The sequence below is a fragment of the Platalea leucorodia genome (assembly GCF_965183815.1).
Source record: "Platalea leucorodia genome assembly, chromosome: 3".
NCBI classification, from domain to species: Eukaryota; Metazoa; Chordata; class Aves; order Pelecaniformes; family Threskiornithidae; genus Platalea; species Platalea leucorodia.
Genome location: NC_138825.1, coordinates 61,618,422 through 61,642,897, shown reverse-complemented (window position 1 = coordinate 61,642,897; position 24,476 = coordinate 61,618,422). Strand labels below are relative to the sequence as shown.

At 40.0% G+C, this 24,476-nt stretch overlaps 1 protein-coding gene across 1 annotated transcript in view; it reads left to right on the top strand.

Moving 5' to 3' along the window:
* Positions 1-12,693, top strand: part of ADGRG6 (adhesion G protein-coupled receptor G6) — a 112,754-nt gene extending 100,061 nt beyond the window's left edge. The window contains exons 22-25 of the mRNA XM_082305888.1: positions 648-931; positions 4,832-4,933; positions 7,313-7,465; positions 12,157-12,693. Coding sequence (XP_082162014.1) covers positions 648-931; positions 4,832-4,933; positions 7,313-7,465; positions 12,157-12,335 — 718 coding nt within the window. The 3' untranslated portion in view covers positions 12,336-12,693. The remainder of the gene's footprint in view (positions 1-647; positions 932-4,831; positions 4,934-7,312; positions 7,466-12,156) is intronic.
* Positions 12,694-24,476: the final 11,783 nt, after the last annotated feature.

Below are 24,476 nucleotides of genomic sequence, written 5' to 3'. Positions count from 1 at the left end.
TCTATTTGTTACTTCATTTTCTTTTCCTTGCCTGGCAAAGCTTCATCATGATAAATAAAAATGTCATTCTGTATTTTTATTAAAGTGTCATGTTAAGCATTCCAGCTGTTTCCTGCTAGAGGAATAAGCTAGATCTCTCATATGGCTGACTGTCAAATGGCGACCTCAAAGGGCTACCCATCCTGCTTCTTCTCCAGAGCTGTATGAGTTCTCCTTTAGCTCAAGCAGCAGAAACTTGAGATTTTGGCACTGAAGATCCAAGTTTGCCCATTCTGTTACTAAAGCGTCCTATGCTTCAGACAGATGAAAGTGGTGAAGCTACTCATACTGAGTCTAAACTTTCCATGATGGGATTGCAGTTCCCACAGCTTGTATCTGAGGTCAGATTTCCTTTTTAAATAGTTTTAACTAAACTATGGTACAACCATCAGATTTCTGACATGCTACTACTGTGCGCCATAGTCACACTTAAGATGCCACTGGGCTTCATCCTATTTACAAGCAGAACATGGACAACGGTTTCATTTGAAAGTATAGCCCTGCATCAGTGGAATCACACATAGACTGATTTTCCTTGTAGTCATCTAAATAATTGGAGGATAGTTTGCTTTATCTAAAAATGGTCATATTTTTGTATTTTTTTGCAGCTGCTGGATCAAGAATGAAGTTGTCTTTTATGTGACTTGTGCCGGCTACTTTGTAATCATGTTTCTGATGAACGTTGCCATGTTTATTGTGGTGATGGTGCAGATCTGTGGGAGGAACGGGAAAAGAACTAATCGGAGCCTGAAGGAAGAGATCCTGAGGAACCTCCGTAGTGTGGTCAGCCTGACCTTCCTCCTAGGCATGACGTGGGGCTTTGCCTTTTTTGCCTGGGGTCCCTTAACTCTTCCTTTCCTATACCTCTTCTCCATTTTCAATTCATTGCAAGGTAAGCTGAATTTCTGTTCTGTGAACAAATAATATTTGAGCTGTTGCTGTTCTGGGACATGTTACATCCAGTGATTTGACTAGGTAACTCAGATCCAAGCTCTCTGCATCTTTCCTTGATACTAAAACATCATTAGTTTCCCCTTATATGGAATACTGATACCAACTACACATGGGCTGAATATCTTGGTTAAATTAATTAGTTTCAAGGTCTTTTCAATAAAATGTACTTTATTATAAATAGTACTATTGCTAACTAACTGTCTGCAGTGATCTCTGTGGAGATAGATGCTGTATGACCTTCAACATTTCCTTTCACTGATTATGACAAATATAGGAAGCCTCTTTCCTTAATTTATTCCTGTAGGGAATCTGTTAAGCTCATAACTATTTTATTAAGGCATGAGAAGGTAATAAAACAAAATTCAGTCCTGTTTCAGTGCAGAGAGATAGCACTGAGATATGGGATATTCTTTGGTTCTTTAAGGAAAATCCAGCGACTGTAGTAGTCAGCTTATTTTTGCTTCCTTTCCTGAAGTTTTGAATATTTTACTTTTTGAACATAGTTCATCCTTCTGAAAAATGCTATAAATTATAATCAAATGGTTATAAATTACAGAAATATATAGCTGACATTTAAAAGAATTTCAGCTTAGGGCTGAAATTTGCGTATGTACCAAATGATGTAAGAATCTCCACCTCCGCTTGCCCTACCCGCTAATAAAGAACAACTAAAAACATAACGAAAAAAAAGCCCCAAGAAGGTCATTGGAGAGGCATGCGTTATACCACACACATATTGAGATAAAAAATAAATTTGCCCCCAAAAAAACATATCAAAAACCAAACCCCAGAATGTCATTGGAGGATTGTGTGTTATGCCACACAAATATTGAGGTAAAATATAAATTTTCGCAGGGTCAGCAAAATATCTTTCCTTTATGGAAAAAGTACTTAATATTATGCTGTGTGGATTTTATCTGTTACAGTTGAGACGTATTTACTGTGCTAAAAGATTTATTGAGCTTTCGTGGAAAGAGAATAATGTTGTGGGTTTTGGTTTGGTTTAGTTTCAACCTAAAATGCTAGGCAAGCTGGCAAAAATTGTTTGGATGTGGTGTTCCTACTAAAGACTTTCTTTCCAAAGGACGGATGCTGATACTCCCCTAGCAGCATAATGAAGTACTTGCTGCAATGTGTCCGTGTTAGAAATTCAGAAGAGCCTAGAGAGATTAGAAGTATGGGAAGAACATGAAAAAAGATTAAAACTCCGAAAAGCATGCCAAGGATCAAATTCAACAAGTTCTCTGTAACCAGAATTTCCAGTGCAATCAATTAAGCTTGTATGTGCAGAGTGCACACAAGGTTGACCACCACTGCTTAAGTCTCTGTGGGGTAATAGCACTGTTCAATGGAAAATGAATACTTGGAAGGCAGTTAAGTCAGAAGATGGAACTGAAAAACCTGGGGAGTAAATGCAAAAAAGAAGAGTGATGAGCTTTTCACGGATTGTGGTAGCAAAGATGGCACAGCGTATGTTCAGGCCTGTCATATCAAGCACAGGAGATAACAATCCCATATCTGAAAATGCTTAGTGCTGTGTCAGAAAGAGCTAGGCAAAGCTAAAGAAACAAGAAAGAGGATGTTTAAAATCACATACAACTGGTGTAGTGAACATGTAGCAGCAAGGGGATGGAATGGAGCAAAGAAAAATTTAGGATTTGTATCAGGAAGCATTTCCTAGTGGCAAAAAGCAGGTCAGTATGGCAAGTCTTGCATCAGTATTAGCATGAGCTTAATTATTGAGCCCTCAGTAAATATGTTTATTCACTCTTGCAAGTTTTTGAAAACTGCACTAGTATTTTAAGCTATACCAGCAGCCTCCACCAACCTAGTTTTCTGTGCACTGGCAGTGAAAAAGTAAATTGCAGCAACTACTGGTGTTACTGTACTTTGCTGTTTCATCTACATAGGAAATTATTTTTCTCTCTTTGATGCTCAGAGTAAAAAATCTGGGAACATCTCTTTTTTGGCTGCTCATTTTATATATATGCCTGGGCAAGCCAAATACTTTCAAGTCAGAACCAAGCTAGAGCCAAGCCTAGCGTCTGATTTGGCTCTGCAAAACAAAACCAAAGCTGTATTACTAAAGCACATTGTAAACTTAATGAATAATGAAATACAGAGAAAAAAAATTCAGAGACCAAGCCCAGACAGGGCAAAGGCAAAGTACTTAATGCAGTACATTCGTTTTGTATTACTATAGACATATGCATTTTCTTTTTTAACCATTCAGAATGTTCCAGACATTCACCACAATTTAATTAAGCATCGATTTAGTAAGTTTGTAGCTGTGCAGAAGTCCTAAGAGGTACTTTGGGCCACAAACAACTGCATAACTCTAAGCCTGTAAGAGCTGCTAGTGACTGCATTGGAATGACACTGTCGTTAAAACAAATCACAGAAATATTTTACTAAATGCAAACATAGTAACCATAATTCAACAGAGCTTGCATATGGGATGCATTAAGGTATGTTTGCCTTCCTTAAATTGTACTTCTCCTTTTTTTTTTTCCCATCAGCTCTTGAAAAATTTTGCAAAAAATATGTTTCATGACACAGCATTTACCTAAAGTTAACTGATCTCAGTGGTCACAGCCTGGCCTGATGGCTATAAGCAAATACAAGTCCAGTTCAATGACAAGCATTCATACAAAATTAGACCTCGGCACTCTGGAGGAGGGAGGATGATTTTATGCACCAGCACAGTTTTTTCCAAGCTATACCGTGCCATTGTGTTCTACCAGCTGAAACATAGTAGGCATTAATATACGGAGCTACTCATGATGATCATAAAGGAACAGTCTTCTTAGGGGATGGCCCTTAACCCTGTTTGCCCACATTATGTAGCATTTATTCATGTTTAATACGTAATCATGAGGGATTTGGCAGTAACATTTTGCCATCAGGTGTTCAGCCCCAGGTTGGCCCTCTTCCAGTGAGTAAGAGTAAAACAAGAACAGGCCCAGCCAGAGAACAACAGAAGATTCCACAGCCAGTGCCTGTCTGGGAAGCGCCAGGAGCATATGAAATTTCCAACTTCTATATTTAGCTCCAAAGTACCTCTGTAGAGTGATGAAATCATACCATACACCCAGTTAAGACCTTCTTTACCACATGGTAGATGCTTATCTTGGGTCTTGAAAACAAAGATTATACAATTGCATGAGAAATATGAACTCTACAAAAACATTCTTAAACACATTTATTGCAATTGCATGCACAAACCAGGTAATTTTCTTCAGAAATAAGTAGCTGGACACCTAATTAGTACTTGTGAACATATTCTTACCATTTTCATAATCATTTCAAGTACATGCATGTGATGCACATACATCCAAGTGTGCTTTTTCAGGGAACTCTTTAATGCCAATTACAAGACTTCTGGTTTTAAAGGAATACAGCCCACAGTTCTGTAGATATGGAACCGGAGAAGATAAAATATCTTCTTGCTAATATAATTGTGTCTGTATTTACTTTGCAGTCTGGCTCTTGCTGTTGCAAAATATGCATTTGGTTCAAAGATAAAACCTTTCAATTATTTTCCTCTAAGCCAAAGAAAATAATTAAAAGATCCACACTGAGTGGGATCTAAATCCACAGTGTCAATAAAAGGGGTCCTATTCTCTCTCTTCTGATATCCCAAGCACTTATATAGCACCTAGAGGATAGGAAAGCTTTAATTAATTTGCATACCTCTTAAATGAGGCATAGATGCCAAGAAGAAAACTTTATTATTTTTCCTTTGCTTGTACTTCATAGTCTTTTGTTAGCAGATTTTAGTTAATCTGTCTATTTATAACTACATGCTTCATTTGCTGTTTATTTGCTTTTGATGCAGGTTTATTTATATTTGTATTCCACTGCGCTATGAAAGAAAATGTGCAGAAACAATGGAGGAGACATCTCTGTTGCGGCAGATTCCGACTGGCAGACAATTCAGGTAAAAGCAATTCACAGCTCCCCTCCTTAGATGCTGCAGTAGTCCATAAAAGTTCAGGTGAACAGCTTGCTATGTTATTTTTAATGTTATAAAATGTAAGCCAGAGATGTGGAAAAATAGATTAATCACAGGCTGTCACTTCACTTCAGTACTAACAATTGCCAAGGGACTTTTCAGATATCACTTCATAAAAATTCTTAAGTCTTCTCTTTCAGTTTTCCACTGAAGGCAGCTGGTAAATTTTGTGGTGCTGTAAGCATGGTTTTGGAAGGCCCTTTGGACCCTGAAAAAAAAAATTAAATAAAGATCCAGAGATTCAAACTCTGTCATTCAAAAGCCACTCTTATTCCTTTTCTCCTACATTGCAGTCTGTTGACTGAATTGTGTGGACTGTTAGGTTGATGTAGGAGGAATTCTTAAAAGGCAGATAGAAATACTCTGACATATTTTGCTTTTATCTTTGCCTTTTCAAACTGTTCTGTCCTTCACCATATAATTCAGAGACACCATTAGGGACTCAAAACCATAGAAAATTCCTTTAGCAGAAGCCTGATTAGGTTCCAGAATTGAAGTTCATCTTTATCTGTGATTCTCAGAGAGAAAGGAAAGCGGTTAGTTTGGACACTTCGAAGTGCAACACTTGGAACACTGCATTTATAGTCTCCTGCACCTTTGGCCATCTCGGGTGGCATTAGACTCCTGTGTTTAGGCAACTGGATCTTGCTTTGCTGTCTGATGTAATGATTTTGGACCATATAATTTCTTGCTCATGTGGTTCTTGCTCAATGACTAGTGTTGAAATCTACAGTTGATATAAGGTGGCGTAAGTTCATTGCCTAGTAAGGTAAGCCAGTCTATCCCAGATAATAACAGTGCTCCAGATATCCTTGTGTCCTTTTTCTCTTGGCATCCAAGGTTTGTTTCAAGGTTTTAAGTAACTGCTTTGCCATCAAGACTCTTGCTTTGTCTTGCTCTGTTTTGTCTAGGGAAAGCGTTCTCATTGTACACTATAAAACATTTATACTTTCACTATGTAGTAAGAAAACCTGATTCGTGATTTCAGAGAGTTAATACAAATTAGGAAAAGCCTGCTCATTCAGATCAGGCATCCAGATTGTTTCATATGTTCAATTTCCATGTGGTTCATGCTGTAACTCCTGAACTGGAAAACACAGATGGATCAAATTATTTCCAGATTTTTATGCTGCTGTTGGGCAGCTTGTGGGTACGATAGAAATAAAAACCTGAAGGATTTGAATACTTCAGTGGTATAGTTAATGTGCTATCATTACACCTAGCATTAACCAGTCCATCACCACCGACTGGTTTCATTCTTCATGAACCTGACATAGTTTGCAGGCACATAGTAAACAGTGAAATATAAGCCAAATGTGAACTTATCTACCTATCCGATTGAAGTGTACTTTAGGGCATGCTATGATAGAGCGAAGAAACAAACAATCCAAAGCTTTGCAACACTGCCATAGCTAGATCAGAGAAACAGTAACCTATACGCTATAGCAAAGATTTAGGATAAAACATTTGTCTTGATTTAAATCAAGGCTAAAGTGGCCCATGTGCCTTTAGTTTGGACTTCTCTTCCATTTTGTGAATTTCATTGCAATACAGTGAATAACAGCAACAAGACTAAAGTGTGAAACTACCTGTACTTACCTGCAAGTATATGATACATAAATAGTTAGATACATTTATTCTACTGGTATTGGGATACTTGTGATGAGTTTTTCAGTGTCATTTTTCCTCAATAAGTTTATTGGTATTAGTTACTCAATTTAATTTTGGAAGTTGTTCCAGTGTAACAGCCTGTTATGTTAATGGTTCGGACAAAACTCTTCAAATGTGAACTACTGAATAACCATTATTATTCATTGTTATTAATAGTGCACCGATATGCTAAATCCTGTAACAACAAGTGCAAATCCACTAGTATGTAGTATCTACCTCAGCAGATCAAGCCCTCGAACGATAAGACCTCTGTAAATGCTCCTATCAATCCCTTTCCTATCTATCCCTCTCTTCAGGTGATGAAACTTTGGCATCCTTATACTGCTACAGATCTTCACTGCTCTCCTGCATTCTGGAAAGCCAGATGTTACAGTTCTGCCATCCAGCTAAACGATTATTAGAGTGTTAGAGCCAACAATTATAACTACTGTGGTAAACAGCAAAGTAAATCAAGTCAGAATAGTTCTTGTGTTTCTTAAGAACCAAAGAGGCTACCCGACAGGAAAAGGATAGGCTATTTGTTATAAATAACATTAAGAAATGCATCTGATACTTGAAATGTTCATAATTGAGTAAATTAGGAATTTAGTACCTATGGTAATTATTTATGTTAAAATTTTCAATCATTTTTAGATTGGAGCAAAACAGCAACCAATATTATAAAGAAGAGTTCCGATAATCTTGGGAAATCCTTATCCTCTAGTTCCATCGGCTCCAATTCAACCTACTTAACATCCAAATCAAAATCTACAACGAATACATATTGCAAACGAAACAGCCATACAGGTGAGTTCTTGCACTGTAACACAGTGCATCTGTAAATAAGTAGTTTCATGTTAAAGGTGCAGTAGGGATTTCTACCCAAAGGTTAATGTGAGAAAATTTCACCAATTTATATAGTTTTAGTATTTTTAAAATATATGTTACATTTTAATAAGAATCTTAACCTAATATAAAATACATCCAATATATAATTCTGATCTGGATATGTTCCCATACTAAACAAACTAGGCGTGACGAAAGCAAACCTTACTTTTTTTATAGCATTTCACCTCTTTGGCTAGAAGAAGGTAAGTCATCTTATCCCATTGTAAACACAGAGTAACCAAAGCACAGGGAGATAATGTTCATTGCCCAAGGTAACATGAAAGCTAGCAGCACAGCTGGAAATAAGAATCAAGTTTTCTGAACCCAAGTCCACAGTTGATTCACTGGATCAAACTGCTTCCATTTAACTCTAACACATTTATGGGTAAAGAGACAAATGGAGGCTACTTGGAAATTGATACTGTGTTCCCAGAGTATGCATTGTCTTTCCCTTCTACAACTAATATGCCATATCTCCTGCTTATTTATTTAAATGTCAATGGTATATGTAATAAAAGGCATCATCTGTATTCTGCTCATTATGTATGCCATAAAAATGAGCTCATTTTAAGAACACTTTAAAGGAGCAAAAAAAGAGAGGAGCTGGAATAATTTGCAAGTCTGCTTATGTCTGAGATAATATTTCAGAAAATCACTTAAATAGTTCAAATTTTTTTGTTACTGGGTTTTTGTGAACTCATGTTTTTGTCCTGTATAAAGTCACGTAACATTATTACAGAATCCTCTTCTGAAACATAGTGGAAATAAAATCTGCGCACATATTTAACCCAAAGATGTGTTTACTTGCTTTAAAATACTTGTTAGAAGCAATGTTTAGATATGAAATGTATGATTTTACTGGAAGGAAAGTTACATTGTTTCTTAAGCATAAATTATTTTCAGAAGTCTCCAATGTCTCATTTATGATAGCACAGTCTCCTTTCTTGATATGTGGCATAGTTTCTAGGAAATATCTTCTGTTTTTTATTGATAATCATTACCTGGTTCAGTTAGGCATACAATTTTTGTCTAGAAATCCCCTTTTTTAAGAGTTACATTGTTATTTTCTCACTAACCAATATTCAGTGCATCCGTTAGCATGAGGCGTTGTGCACCAGGTGTTTTACGAGTGTAAATCTTCTTTGGTTATCAAGAATATACATGAAGTACATTTGCTTTGAATACAGTAAAAATGAGCGGTATCTTAGAAATTCCCCAGTGTACCTGAGCTTGGCCTCAGGACTGCCATTCACAGCCGCGCTGGGAGCACACAGCTGGCGCCTGCCTCACCAGGGTGCCTGTCACTGCTGCCATCTCAGGTTTGATGTGCCAGGCGCCCAGCTGCCCTGAGCAAGCTGTCTTCAGCTCTCTCTCCTATGAAGTGACATTTCTGTCACCACTCTTCCGCGAACAGCGCCTCTAATATCCACCGATCACAGTGCTAGTATTAATTTATTAGTAGAGGAGGAGAGCGTCATGCCCTTTCCACTGCAGAGCATTCTCTGTTCTGCAGACAGAGAATTCCTATTTGTACTCATGGCAGATCAACCTTTAGACCCTTGCTATTGGGATTAATGATAAAAATATGCTTACATGTTTTGATGGTGTCAGGGCTTCTTATCAGTCTGACAATTAAAGAGACTTAGTGCTGGAGTTTTTGCAATGCATTCTTGAAGCAAAACAATAAAACAGTTCCAGATAAGAAGTAGTAAGTTAAAAGAAACTTGCAGTTAGGAACATGCTCATGTACTTTCTTCAAAAGTGGTGAGCTTAATCCCATGCGTAAATTATTTCTTAAAAAGGATTTCAGTTGGGAATGTAGTTGTAGTTTGTAATGTGATTGTTTATTAAGGGAATTAAGGGACATTTAGGGAATACCACAGTTTTCTCTATATTTTTAGAATTGTAATAATTTTGCTTTGACCTCTGAAAATACATATTTTATTGTGGTACTCCAAAGGAATTTTTGCTAATGTTAGGTTTTTAAATACTGATGTATCCTCTCACGTGTTAAAATAACAGAAAGGAACATTAAAATTCTGATTTTCAACACAGCTAAACTTCTCGGTTTGATGTCTTAGCTAAATTGCAGGCAAATAATGTAATAGCTACATGTCTTGGCAACTCTTGTTAATATGGTTATAATGTGCTCCCTGGAATTGACACAAGCATTCATGTGTTTGTGGTATAGATAATGTCTTCTAAGGCCCTTTCCTCATCAGTGGTGGAGCATTACAGGTAAAGTGAGAATTGCTTTTGTTGAATGCATGGTTTGAACAGGGTGGAGGGATGCCATTTGCATGATGTCCTCATTGACACAAAGGACTTTTTGCTAATCAGAAACACTGCTTGTTTCTCACTATTACATCTTGCGCCATTGATGCTGAATCAAAGGATAAGTGTGCTTCAAACTCTGGGTGTCTGCACTCTGCATGGGGCATGAAGCATTTGGAAGATACCGTTTTAGAAAACAGACCATGTCCTGACATTAATGCCTGTGTACCGTAGTCTGGGGAAAGGAGATTAAGTTGGAACACCCATACACAAAGCATACATTAAAAAGCAAAAACAATCTGATTGAGTCCTAGAAATTTTTTTTTAATATTTTTAAAAGTTATTACAGGAATTTTAACATATTGTGTTTCTGTTTGGTCTATGGCCATTATGGAATTAGTCTTCTAGCCATTGTTTTTTCATCTCCAGGCACACCCAAAGTAAGTCTGAATGACAAACGATATATGCCTGAAAGCCCTGCTGTGAACTGCTGGTTGAATGCAGAATGCACTGATTGGGACATGAATATTGGGTGGACTCTACTGGGTGGATGAAAGAAATCACTTTGCCATCTTGTGGCCCTGCTGTCACGAGTCTGACACAAACTTAGTACTTAAATACCATATATAACACTACTATGAATTAGAAGTTAACATTATTTCTGCAGTGAATTTTGGTGGTACAATTCCCATTTACTTCAGTGATACAGGATTTTAACCCTGTACGTGGGTATGAAGCCCAATGAGCTAAAAAAAAAGAGGGCCCCACTGGTTTCAAAGGACTTATATAATTCCTCTGCATGCAAATTGCATGAGGAAATAGCTGGTATTTAACAATGTAATGATGCCTTGTGAAAAAAAAAAGTGTACATATTTGCAAGGAATTTCAAAAACCTTCCCTAAAGACTAAGAATTAACTTTTCTTTGTAATAAGGTATTCAATATGTAGAAAATCTCCAAAATGTAGTACCATTGGCTAATAAGTGCGTACATTTGAAAGACACACAGTACCCAGCAGTTTGCTATTGGACATGGAGTGATTTGCTGTGATTCATGGACATTCTTGCGTGCTTTAAAAAAAATCATTCTGATATGCCTGAACATGCCTGTTTCTTTTTTCATGAGTACAACTGTTTTGATTTCTCGCTCTGCAATCCATTTCTCCTTCATGCAACACTTTATACTCTTTCATGGCTTGATATCATGACTTCTGCAGGGGCGGGTTACTTTTCTGTTTATTTTTAATTAATGATTTATTTCTATAAGAAACAAGTTTTATAAGAAATCATAGTTTAAATAATATGAAAAATTGTTAAATGATACTTTACCAAGGAAATTTTGAGGGTGATTTCACCAAAGTCTTGTAAACAGCCATCAAAAATGTCACTTGTAGAAAACATTGCTTCACAGGGTACTCCATCTTACTGTCAGCTTGCAATGGTCCAAACCTTGCCTGGCTTATGAGAATTAATTCCAGCTTTATTCACTACAGAGGAAGAGATAAGAAGGCTCATTAGGACAATGTACTTGAGAAAACGAGATACAGGCTCTCCTTCTCATTGCTCACTACATGAGCTCTACCTACTGACCGTTCTCCGAACAGCAATACCGTTAGCTGCTGAAGCAGACTTTCCCAGCCCGGCTGGGAATTGCCTTGCTCCCATTTCTCTTCAGCTCCACCCTTGTCTTATAGCACATGAACTCTGAAGGGATGCCAGTTTTCTGCATCTTTTCCTCCCCGCAGTTGTTCAATCTGCACCCTCCTCATTATGGAAAAGATAAAAAGTTATGCTAGGCAAGCACAAAGTTTAGGCCAGTTTTGGCTCTGGTTATCTGATTTAAGATGCAAGTCATCTTCTGCTACATTCTGCACAGAATACATTATTTCTGTGCATAGCTTAAAACCTCCACTGTTGAAATAATTAAATCCATTTGCTGTCATTTTCCACTACTTTATTATATGAAGATATTATTTGCCAGATGTTATGGAGGTCACTCCTTTTCCAGTGCTATCGAAATGTTTTTAGTTCGTAAGACTCAAAGCATCAACAGTAAATTAATATATGAAAGGGTCGTAGGAGTCACTTACACTTTAGGTAAAATAATAGGGGGATAATTTCAAGAGAGACCTGAGAGGTCGGCCCACAAAACCAGGTGGCCGAAAAGAATTTAGAAGAAGCAATGCCAAGCCAAAAAGTTGTTTGCTGGCTTTTAGGGCAGTAATTTCATTCAGCAGTAGTGGCAATTGAAGGCATATCTATGTGGGAGTGACACACCTCTTAAACTATGAGTTTGCTTAAGAAGCCCTAACTTCTTGTTGCCTTTTCCTCTTTCTAGAGAATGTTTTTCTTGACAAGCCATCTTCAAAATTTGCCCAAGAGGATGGAGAACAGACATCAATCATCCCTGTCCACCAGGTTATTGACAAGGTCAAGGGATACTGCAATCCTCACTCCGACAACTTCTATAAAAATATCATCATGTCCGACACATTTAGTCACAGCACAAAGTTCTAACTGAGCTTCTGAATTTTTTGAACCAAAGGAAGACAAAAGTCTGTCTGGAATTGAAAATACTACATGTCATAGAATGTGACCTGTTTAGTTATTTTTTCTCAGTTTATAATGTTCTCCTGTTAACAGCTTCCACTTGAGGACCAATTTCTCTACCTTTTTACTGTTGTGGAAAAAGGCAATTTTCCACCATGATATTGAGCTGTTTTTAAATGTGTGACAGCCAACATGATGCCTGGACAGCTAATTGTAATCCTGTGTAAATATTTTTTAAGAATGAAAAGCCACAAGCCTAACTAAATTATATAGTCCAAACAGAAGCAAGTCTTGACTCCTGGAGAAAATAGCAGACATGTCACGCAGTACAGGCAAGCTCTTACTGAACAGTTTACTGATGGTCTTTTTCTTTTGAAGAATACGAATTTCCCCTACGACACTTGTTAGATTCTTGCTTCTTGACTGTCTAGTGCTGTCTGTTCTTTATTTGTAAGTGAATAAAACCCTAACACCAGTGTTAAAGGGTTATTATAAACCTTTTTTGACTAAATAGACCTAATCATGCAAATCTTGCTTACCAAAACATTATGTGCTGTAAATTTGGGCTATTTTTATCCACATACATAGAAACACACTTATTAAATGTGCTGGCTGAGAAGGGCATGCAGGTTGCTAGTAACTCTTGCAAATTTTAAGCCCATTGATACATATGGAAACAGACATTTGTACGTACCATGTGCATCTGTGCAGAACAAGTACACAGGTAAATCCAAAGTTTACACAAAGTTACGTTTCAACATTTATTGATTGGTCTGTATGAAATGCAGCATCTCCCATTCCAATTCTATGTTTAATGTTCTTTTTCACTAAACAAAATAGAAGACATTCAACTATATATAGATATATAAATATATACCTAGAGCTCTCTCCACACATATGTTTGTAATAATGCACACAGTAAATATGACAGAGGAAACCACAATGTGAACCACAGACAATCTAAGAACAATGAACGGTGCTAAAACTTGAGTTCAAGTATTTAAAGACAAGATGAATACTTTGTAAGCCCACGGGTTTGTCAGTCTCTGTACTTCACATATACTGTATGTATAGGCACTTCCATCAGATGGCATTGCAACATCAGAATAACCTGGAATACATTTACCAGTAATAAATAAATAACATCTTTCTGGGCACATAACGTTATCAGTATCAGTATCCCCCTCCTGCCCCCTCGGTTCGTTGACTTGATTGAGGTTGTTAGAGGCACAGAATTTAAACAGTGCTCAGGCAACCTTAGGGAATTTTACATTGCTGTTCTGTGTGCATAATGACACTGAGTTGCGTGTGTGTGCAGAGAAGAGACAAGAGCATAAAATGCTTACTTGCTTTAATCTCCATAAATGTGTGACACATTAGCACGCAGCCATGACTGCCAAAAGTGCATCTCTCCTTATGAAGCACGTCTTGCTCCATGACAGGTTTTGTAAAAATGGTATCTGCACATGTCGCTTGAAAGCATGGGCCAGAACATCAAATGTATTTTCAAATAATGTTTTCAGAGGAGAAGGTTCTCAGAAGGAGAATTTTGTAATGGAAATTTTCATTTTAAAAAAAAGGCTTTTTTTTTCCCAAATATTTTTTGACAGGTATTTAATTAATTGTATTCAGAAGGTGACCAGAAAGTTGTGCTGTGAGATTTTTCAGCTGCCAAGCAGGTGGATGTTCAGTGACTAGGGATGTGGATTTGTGCCTTTCTCTGCTCTTTGCACGCACCTTTGCGTGCAGAGATCATTTAATGCTGTGACCGCACAAATAGCATATTTTCCCTGGCTGCACTGCAGACACCTGGCAGGAGGATGTACTGACGGTATTCCGTCCAGAAACACTGCTGTCGCTACACGGACTTAACGAAACCTCAGTCTCGTAACTGCAAATACTTACATGGTGGTATGAATGAAAGTCAACCCGATTCACTTAAAATGTAATTATTAACAGGGATGAGTGTTGTCAGATATCTTTAATAAGGGAAATAATTTAGGGAGAGATTATGTACAAGCATTTACTGAATTTATATTTTATCATCCCACTTGCTTAACTACTGTAGATAATAGTGTTCACATAGCAGCTTACTGTGAGTTTTCTACCTGATTAAGATGTTCAGAAGTGAAGAGAAGGAAAACCAAACATTCCTGAAAAAATGAGGAAACAATAAAACATAATAGATTAGTAAAATATAAACAAAACGCAGACACAGTATCCTGACTGAAGCTGAGCTGTAACCTAACTATCAGTTTAATGTACAGCTACCTGTATTTTTGCTGGTTTAAGATTTTTTTTTCTCTTCTTTTACTACCATGTAGTAATCTTAAACTGCCTGTGTCAGTTAGATGCTCTTGAATGCTCTCAATTCTACAACATAAAGCTTCTGCTTTGTAGTTGGCATGCTGTAACCTCCCTTGTATATATTTATTTATTTGTGAGGTTAAACATGTCAAATATATTTAGCTCTATAATGAGTGTTCGTGTTACTTTAAAACTAAGCTTCTGCTTCATCATAGAAGAAGAGGGAAAGAATCATTTCTTATATATGTTTTTTTCCAAACACCTTGTGAAACAATTTACTGTAGTCCTATCTTTTACAAGTATGAGGAAACATGTCAGTGTGATTTGTAATACTAGTCAGCGGAATATAGTGTAACAGGTTTGAAGATGGACTAAAGTAGAAAGAAACATTTTCAAGTAAACATTCTTGATGTTAGTGTTCCAAATAATTAAAGTCTTTTAATAGTGAATGGTTGATTTTTTTTTTCTTTTTTAGTGTTTAATGACAAAAATTATTCCATGGAATTCTGGAAAATAATCTTGTGTTTATTAAGTATGCGAGACAGGTACATGCCTAACCAAAATGTTGGAAATAAATGTGCAAGATTAACTCCATCTCATCAGAGGAATGCATTTTGCAGAATGAGCTTTTCCCTTTTGTGATTTACTCAATGCCCCATCCAGTGAATGATCTGAAAGTTATGCAAGTTCATTTATTTATGGTAGCAGTCATGTCATAGAAATGAAAGGAAAATCAGGGCAACAGACAATATGCTAGGATGATCTTTTAGAAGTAATGCAAATGAATAATCTAACACTCAGGAGTTATTTCTATTCATGTTTCTTTCCAGCTGAATGTAGTTCCTCATTATCAATAACTTGATTTAACTTGTAATCATACTTTGACTGATCACTGTTGAAATATTTTCGTTGGCCAATCACGCGATTAATACACAGTAATATATAAACATTAAATCTAACACATTAATGGCGTACCTTTAAATGTTTACCTTTAAAGAACATAGAAGCCTGCTGAAATGTGTCGGATATTCTCCCCTGTATTTAAGTCATCATAGAAAATGCACAGAATATGAAGATTTAGCAGTAATATTTTTAGAAAGCAATCAAAAACAACCCCATGTGATAAGTGGCATTGATTAATGAGGATGCTGGGTGTGCCTGTGGATGGTCTGTCCATGTGTGTCTGTGGACAGTGAACACCACCCTTGAGCTTTATGCCTTGAACAGTGTGGGAGGACCCTCTGAGGGAAGGAGCCCAGGTTTTCTTCCCAAGTAAGATCTTGGCAGATGCCAAACTTGTAGGAGTGATTTGCAGCGTTTGTGGGTGGATTTATTTTTCTCCTCGTTTCATCACTTTTTAAATATCAAGAACAATTTTATTTTAATCCTTTACTGTTAACAGCTTCCTACTGTAACCCATTGAGTTACATAAAATGCCACTACATTTTATTACTTTTGAAAGGCTGATCTATAATCAGACACGTCTATGTAACCACAGGGACAGCTACCAAGTTACAGGGCAGTGGTGTGTCATTCATAGAGCCATTATAAAAAATTGTTACGCATTTACTATATATAAAGACGTAAAACCACATATGGGTCAGCAAATGAGGCAAAGGGCTTAGAAGTTAATGTTAGGGAAACCAACCATGCAAACCAGTCTGTGGAGCAGCCATTTTATGCCCAGTGCTCCAGCTGCTGCTATGCTAAGGAGGCTTTCCCCTTCACCCTCTGCTTAGCCAGTCTTTGGCTACTCGGTCTGTTTAATTTTCAGAGCTCTTGGCTCCATCATGGCACTCCCATCCTCAGGACAATCATGTGCTGCAGTGCTAGGGAATGGGAAAGGAAAAAAAGAAAGAAAAGGAAACTGAAAGGGAAAGAAGGGGAAGGGAAAGGGTAGTTGCCAAGGCCTGCTCTGCATCTTCTTACACTTTCTGCATGATTTCTTGCCCCTTCCCTAGGATATGTCACCCTGACCAGTGATGGAGGCAGGCCATTGGAGTAGGTGGAACACACCACCATGGCTATTTGTGCACCTGTCAGTTAAAACTAGTCTTTTTGACCCTCCAGCTTTAAGCCGAAGATCTGTCATGGTTCTTCAAGGCAGCAACTCCAGTATTTCCATGCTTAAAGACTAACCTAGCAATAAAATCTCTGTAGTTCAGGAAGAACATAATGCCCCTCATGATGAGAAATCAGTCTGATAAGGCTGAAGCACCACACCAGAAATAGCTAAATAAATCTCATGGAAACGTTTTCTGGAAAGATAGCCCTTCCTCAGATACATCTGCTCACTCGAAGCCAATGCTGCTGTTGGTCTTAGATTAAGCCCAGATTTAGTACTCATGAGGACTGCACATTGTGGTGATGTCCGTATGCATTGTATAACCACAGCCATCTGACAGTAGTTTGAATGACATGGTTTTCTCGAGGTGTGTTGAATGACCCACACTACAAAATATATGCCAGCTTGAATCTTTAGCATGTACCAGGTATAGCCTAAGCTGGGCACTTTGTATCCAGACTATTCTAGTAAGAGTTCTCAAAAACCATAGCTTTAGGTAGAAAAGAGTTCTCAAAAATCCCGACTGTATTCCATATGGGAAGTGTAGGAGGAAGAGCGAATGCCGATGACTCTGGTCTGATGTTTCCTTCCACTGCCAGGTTTTTCCCACCCTGGAAGCCCACCGAAGCAAGAGAAGAAGAGGGCCGTGGTAGGGGAGTGCATCCTGCTCTGCCCGATGGGCAGAGGGCCCCCGCTGTCCCTCTCATGCTGCTTTTCACAGCGCTCCAGTTCCAAGTGTGGTAAATGCAGTGATATTACATATTTACAAAATTCCACTCTGGTTTTCTTTTCCACTTGCCTGGCATGACTGCTCGTGCTTTTCCAGCAGAGGGCAGTGGCATATTGCTCGTTGTAAAGCTGTTAAAATCAAGTGAAAAATGCAAGATTCTTCCACGTGTAAGCACCGGCGCAGAGAAAAGTAGGAGAGTTCATACCAGGTTTGTCTATTATTTAGCAATCTGTTACATCACCGGATAAAGCAAACACTCTGCGCTCGGGGAAGTGAGGGGAGAGAGCTGTCTGCCTGCATTTGGGCATATTTAGTGAAAAGAGGAATACAGTCTCTCTATATTTTCTCTTGCTAGTTGCTACATTTTCTCCCTTTTTGCTCTGAGAGGATGCAATGGAATTAGAAACTGCTACGCTGCTGTCAGCGGAGCAAACAGAGCCAGCTCACCGTTTCAGGCTTGCACACTAGCTTATTCCAGTACTGAACAAATTATTTGATCTGCTGGGCTGCCATCCTGTGACTCAGAAATTCACTGTATGCATAGTTATCCAGGGAGGAAACAAAAACCAGCAGCCCTCTGTTGACAGTGGCACACAGGCCCATACCTACCTGCCACTTTTTCCCTCAACAGCAAAGGGACAGAGCTGCACCCTCTGCTCCACGTACTCTTTCCCCATGGCATATATTACCAGATCAGCTCAAGCAAGGTGCAGAACTGCTTGGCTACACACTCAGCTGTACAGCTGCCCCCAAGGCTGCTCAGTCATGGGGCAGGACTGACCAGAAAGCTGCTCCACTGGAAAATGGCACCATGTTAAAATTAAAATGTCTCATCTGCAATTCGGGCAAGATCTTTAGAGAAAAAATTCTGAAACAGTTTGAATCCCCCCCCATCTGTGCTTGTCCCAGGAGTCCCACTGGTGCGTCCCTCTCACCCCACACCTGCACCAGCACCAAGCTGGCACCAAGCTAAGGGGAGAGGGGTGGTCTGGGGCAGGTGGGGTGGGGAAGCCAAGGAAGGACATGACCTGCTCTAGCTTCTCCTATTTTTTTGGAGAGAGCCCACAGGCGTGGCTGCCCTGGCTGTGGGAAAAAGGAGCAGTGGGAAGGGAGGCCTAGGAACAGTCCGGACTTGGTGTACAGAGCGGGGCACAAGACTAGTATGACAGACATCATGACACCATCACTTCTCCAAAACACTTGTGATGTTGGTGTTGCACAAGTTCAGAGTCACAGCACAGCAGCACTGGCACATCGCCTCTCAGTGAACTTACACAAGCATGACTCTGCACAAGGCAGGAGCCAGCATGAGTTCCCCGCTGTTTCTCTGTGCTCCCTACAACCAACGCTCACTTCCCAGGAAAGCAGACGTGCCAGCATGCCTCTCAGTCTGGCTGCAAATGTCTTGTTGCTCAGATGTAATAATTTTCTAGAATTACCCAAGGTGCAGGGTGAGCTGGGCATTATGCAGATGCTGACAACACTACCCAGATCACAGAGCCACAATCGACAGTGAGGGTGCTCAAGAAAGGAGGGTGAGCATGGGAAACCAGCATTTACAAAGCTTTGCCGGGGCACTGGAGGACAGGGGCTGAAATACTGTGGTTTCCCATGCAGAGCACAACTCAAAGAGCTCTCAGAGGAGTTTTGTGTGTGTTTGCAATAACTCAGTGTGGGACAGGCCCAGGCTGAACTCTGCAGGGAGGGCAGCTTGGGGGGACGCAGCCTCAGCAGCCTAGCCGGACCTCAACCCATGGATGGCTTCTTCACCATTTCTTTGGTGTAGCCTAGAGACAGTGGTAACTGTGCAGCAAGATTTGAAGCAGTCAGGCTAATGTCTCTTAGAGGTTAGCAGGAGGTATTTAGGCAGACTGGGCCTTAAAATGGTCATCCAAACCAGCCCCCACCCCCCTGGTCTTGTTAGGTGGCAGCTCTTACTGGAGATGAGGAACCTACTTACATTTATTTTAGCTACATTAAATGGAAGAAAAGCTGGGGTCTAAGCCTGCCGGTTCCTAGTAGGTGACTCTAAGGATTACACTGTGGAGGTACTTCACTGGGTTTTCAAAGAAAAGGTGAGCCTGTTCAAGCCTCGCACCACACACCTCCAGATCTTTGTACCAGCTTCAGATAGAGGCACAGTGAAGTGAGTCTGTCATGGTACTTCTGAGGTGGCTGGGCAGAACTGAGAGAAAAGCCGAATGCACATTTCATTGCAGAAAAGATCAACCCCAAAAAGATGAGCATAGGCAGAAGCAGCCTGTCCCTGAGAGTGTGACTGTCAGATACTGTTGCTGGGTAACAGCCAGCTGACTTTAACACATCCCGCTCTTTTATTCTCATTGATTTTTAATGCCTCCCAAAGATGAGTCTTTTTCACTTGCCTGTTGTTTTCACCCAAACTGATGTGTGCTCTTGTTCAGCAAATAAGCAATCCTCTGACCATATTTTATCCTGCCAGATGCTGTATATGATGCTTCCTACATTCAAGCGAAGAGATCGTCTCACTGCAATCAGGCTGGACATCAGTTGGAGACTAGGGTAAGGACAGTCTATAAATTGCCTCCTGAACAAGGCAAAGGTGAAGAATATGTCCAGGTGAAGCACCGGAAGACTGTCAGGACAGAGGAGACCCTCTGTCACTGGAGGTGTCTAAGAACAGGCTGAAACTGGGCTTCCTAAACCCACTCGTGGGTGCCACCATCAACACCGACAACAATATCAGATGACACACAGAGACAACCTCCTACCCTGTGATCCTCTTTAATTTCATGTAACTATTTTTACTAACACAGTACACTGCATGAGGAGGAAGGTGCTCCCAGAATAAATTCATATCAGTACCCTATCTCCATGGCTTATCTTCTTCTCCCCCCACAATTTCTCAGCTGTAAACCCTTTGCCCGTAACAGCTGCCTGATCCACCACATAGCTTCACCCTCCCAAAAAAAGGACCCCACACCCATCACACTTCCATGCTACCGTTAATCACCCCAGTTGCCAGCCTCCCCCACCAAGGCAGCAGCCCCCATCCCTTCACTTACCAAAGCCTCTGCTGTAGATTTAAAGTAGAGATGGCTGCAACAGTGATGGCTCCCATCTCTTGAGCACTGGCACAGTGCTGCGGCACAGCTGGTCAGCAGTAACCTGCCACATGCAGGCAACGAATGTGCTGGAGGAGCAGTTGCAGGTGCTGTTGCCACCACCACCTCTCAGCCCTGGTCCCTTTTAGAGGTGGGTGGCAAACCTCTGGGTTAGGCATATGTGTCTCAGTGTTGATTTTGACACAGGTAAGTTTGCTTTAAAGCAGGGAGGGAAATTAGATGCCCTCCTGAGAACCTTTCTCGTTCCATTTTCCTTTTCTATTATTATTTTACTCAGATTAACATCCTTGTAGGAGTGTTGCCATCTCCAGTAGGCTTGTGTGGGTTATTTACCCTAGAAAGCAGGGCTTCTGACAGGTGCCTTTATGGACCAGGTCAAATCTGTCGCAGAGCTTCACGTATTTCTTTCACTCCTTAACCGTTGTGCTAAATTCATGTGGTTGCCTGTGTGAGCTGCTACCATGAGCATGGTGGCCTGCACCTCCTTTGACTCTGCCAGCTAAAATTGACAGGCCCTTAATCTCCCAGCTAAAAGAAATCCATTCAGTACTGAAGATGCTGCAAAAGACATTTCAGTGTTTTCTTTCAGTGAGGCTGAAAAAAGAACATGAGAAAGAAGCTTCAGGGATAGTGTTAACATGAAGAAGTTTGACTCAAAGCGTTGACATTTGCCAGGGATGGCAAGCATTATCTTCTCAAACACTCAGGCGTGCAGACGCAGATGCTGCTGCGGTGCTCCCTGTTTAAGCAGCCATTTGTCGTGGTTTAACCCCAGCCGTCAACCAAGGACCACACAGCCGCTTGCTCACTCTCCACCGGTGGGATGGGGGAATCGGAAGGATAAAAGTGAGAAAACTTGTGCATTGAGATAAGGACAGTTTAATAGGTAAAGCAAAAGCCATGCATGCCAGCAAAGCAAAACAAGGAATTCATTCACTACTTCCCATGGGCAGGCAGGTGTTCAGCCATCTCCAGGAAAGCAGGGCTCCATCACACGTGGTGGTTACTTGGGAAGACAAGCGCCATCACTCCAAACATCCACCCCTTCCTTCTTCTTCCCCAGCTTTATATGCTGAGCATGACGCCATATGGTGTGGGATATCCCTTTGGTCAGTTGGGGTCAGCTGTCCCAGCTGTGTCCCCTCCCAGCTTCTTGTGCCCCCCCAGCCTACTCGCTGGTGGGGTGGGGTGAGAAGCAGAAAAGACCTTGACACTGTGTAAGCACTGCTCAGCAATGACAAAAACATCCCTGTGTTATCATCTACACTGTTTCCAGCACAAATCCAAAGCATAGCCCTATACTAGCTGCTATGAAGAAAATTAACTCTATCCAAGCCAAAACCAGCACACCATTTCAGCAGGTACTCAGCAGGCAGTGGGATGGGAAGGATGTAAGTAACAAGGCACATTAGTACCACATGTGGAGGGAGGAATATCCCAATGCACATACACACATCCCAGCCAGGTCTGAAAAACAGGCCATGTGTTTCTTCTCTTCATTTTTTCTAAACTGCTGCATACACAAGCCAGCGGAAAAGCAAAACACTAGCTGCAATTGTCCCAAAGTCCAGGATACAGAAACTAACAGATAGTTTTCCAGGATATTTGCAAGTAAATGGATCAACACAGTTCCATATTTAGGCATTTAATTAAATGGCTCAATTTTTGTTATTTTTCATACCACAGGAAAAAAATTCTCCCTTTGGCAGAGAGTCCTTCCTCCTTAGATCTCAAGCTCTGCCTAACAGGGTTTCTATGCACACAAACCTTGAATTGTCTTGGCGCATAAAAATCACAAGGTTTTGGCTGCCTGATGATAGGAGCTGTGGTGGCTTATTCCCGTAAACCAGACATTTCAATGTGTGTAGAGCAGCCCTATGATTGTGATTGGCATGTGGCTACTTTCAACCAGCTTGTTTCTCCCATGGCTGGCACCATGCCAAGAGAAGCATTTTAATATTAAGGTGGTTGTGGAAAAGCAGCAGATGCAATAGCTGAGGAACAAAAAAAAAAAATATTGCTTTATGAAGTGTTTTGGCTCTTTTACCCATTCTAAATAATTACCAATGACTAAGTGCCTGAGTTCAGAAAACAGAAATTGTTTGTCTAGCACAACTTCGTTTGTCCAGTTTGGGATGGATAGGGTCCACTGAACCAACACTCACATGTAAGACAGGCAGCTTTTGCAGAAATAGTTTTCTTTGTATCAGCTAAAATAGGACCAGTTTGCTTTAACTCTTTTGCCATACACTTGTGATTTATTTATTTATTAAGCCATATCATTACTAAAGGAGGATGAGGAACATCAGCTTCACTCAGGCTGAACAGAGCCCTCTTTCTCTCCCCAGATGGAGGGCCCAGCCTGAGCCTAGTATTGTGCATAGCCTCCCTATATATTTTTTGGTTTTCTAGCATGGATGTCCTTTCAGTGGAGCATTAGTGCAGTGGTTGTCCAGGCCTTGCTCACATATTGTAACAAAAATGCACGAACAACCCCTATGGGTAGTTCACTTTTCCATTTTATCAGGGTCCATTTAGCTGCACAGCAATAGCTTTTAAATTCAGATAATTATGTGTCATAGATTCTCACTGTAGAGGTAGCAGAAGCTTAAAGCCATGGGGCTGGTGCTTCACCATGTGTAATCTCCTTGTCTGGCCTCTCACATCCACAAAGTTTGGCATCTTTTCTCAAGCACTCAGCTTTCCCTTTCCATAAATCTTGGGGCTCAGACATACAATCAAGTTATTACCGTTTAAAGTTATTGCTGTTTAAAAAGTTTGCCCAATCTTCCTGAGTCATCGGGGCTGCCAAGGTGAATGTCCTTCATCCACCTTCTTTTCTCTCTGACGTGTTTTACCTCACACTTGCCACAAGTTAAGAATCAAGCTAGCTGCTGCCAGTCCTCACTCAGCTGATGCAAGTTGAATTGCTGTAACAAACGCACATGCCCGAGACCTGAATACACTGATTTATCAAGTGTGACGTGCTACTGATGTCTTGTTGTGCCTATGAAGCAGGGTGTAACCAGCTCTATAAAAAATGATAAATGATTTCTTGTCTTTGCAATGATTTTGGTCATAAGAATAAATTATTTCAGAGTGGATGAATGAGGCAATTATATTTGTAACCTTTATAGCTGAATGATTTCTACATGTAAGTGAAATATTACCATTTTTTAAATGGCAGGAACATTCATTTACAAGACCATTGGATAATAGATATGTAGTCTTTAAAAATATCTGTACTTTTTTTAGTAGCATGCATTATAACATGTTGGGGGGGAAAAAAAGGAAAATAAATTCTCTGTCATGCTGGATTTACTGTACTTTTGTCGGTAGAAGGAATGCTGCTTACAAGTTTATGGCAGTGGAGTTTTAGATTAAAACAGATTTCAAAGTCCTGAGTAAGGAAAAGGGAATTGCAGCTGTTCAGTCACTGCATGAGAGTGAACGAACAGCACATCTCGCAATTCTCTGGGACAACAAAAAAACATTTGCAAACACACTTACTGAAATGTAAATTGTCTCCACTTGCCCTGATAAATCTATCAATTGCAAGAAACTCTCAGATAGCTTAAACCAAAAGCAAATTTATAGTTAAAACTCAGGAATGAGTCAAAGCTAAAAATCAAGGCAAAGGGCAGACTTAAATTATGTCATTTGTCTCCTGCAGCCATGAAGCTCTGGGGTAAAAGCCGTCCCGAGTCTGGCCCATGAGACTCTCCCAAAGAGGGGTGGTGGGTGCCTCCTGTGACACTGTGCACCGGGTGAATGGACCTCTGGGTCACTCTACTGGAAGAGCACCAGACTTACAATGAGGGGTCCAGGCTTGAGCATGGTCCTGGTGGCAGAATTTGTATTTACTGCTCAGTGAGGGGCTTGGCACCTGGCTTGACCCCCAA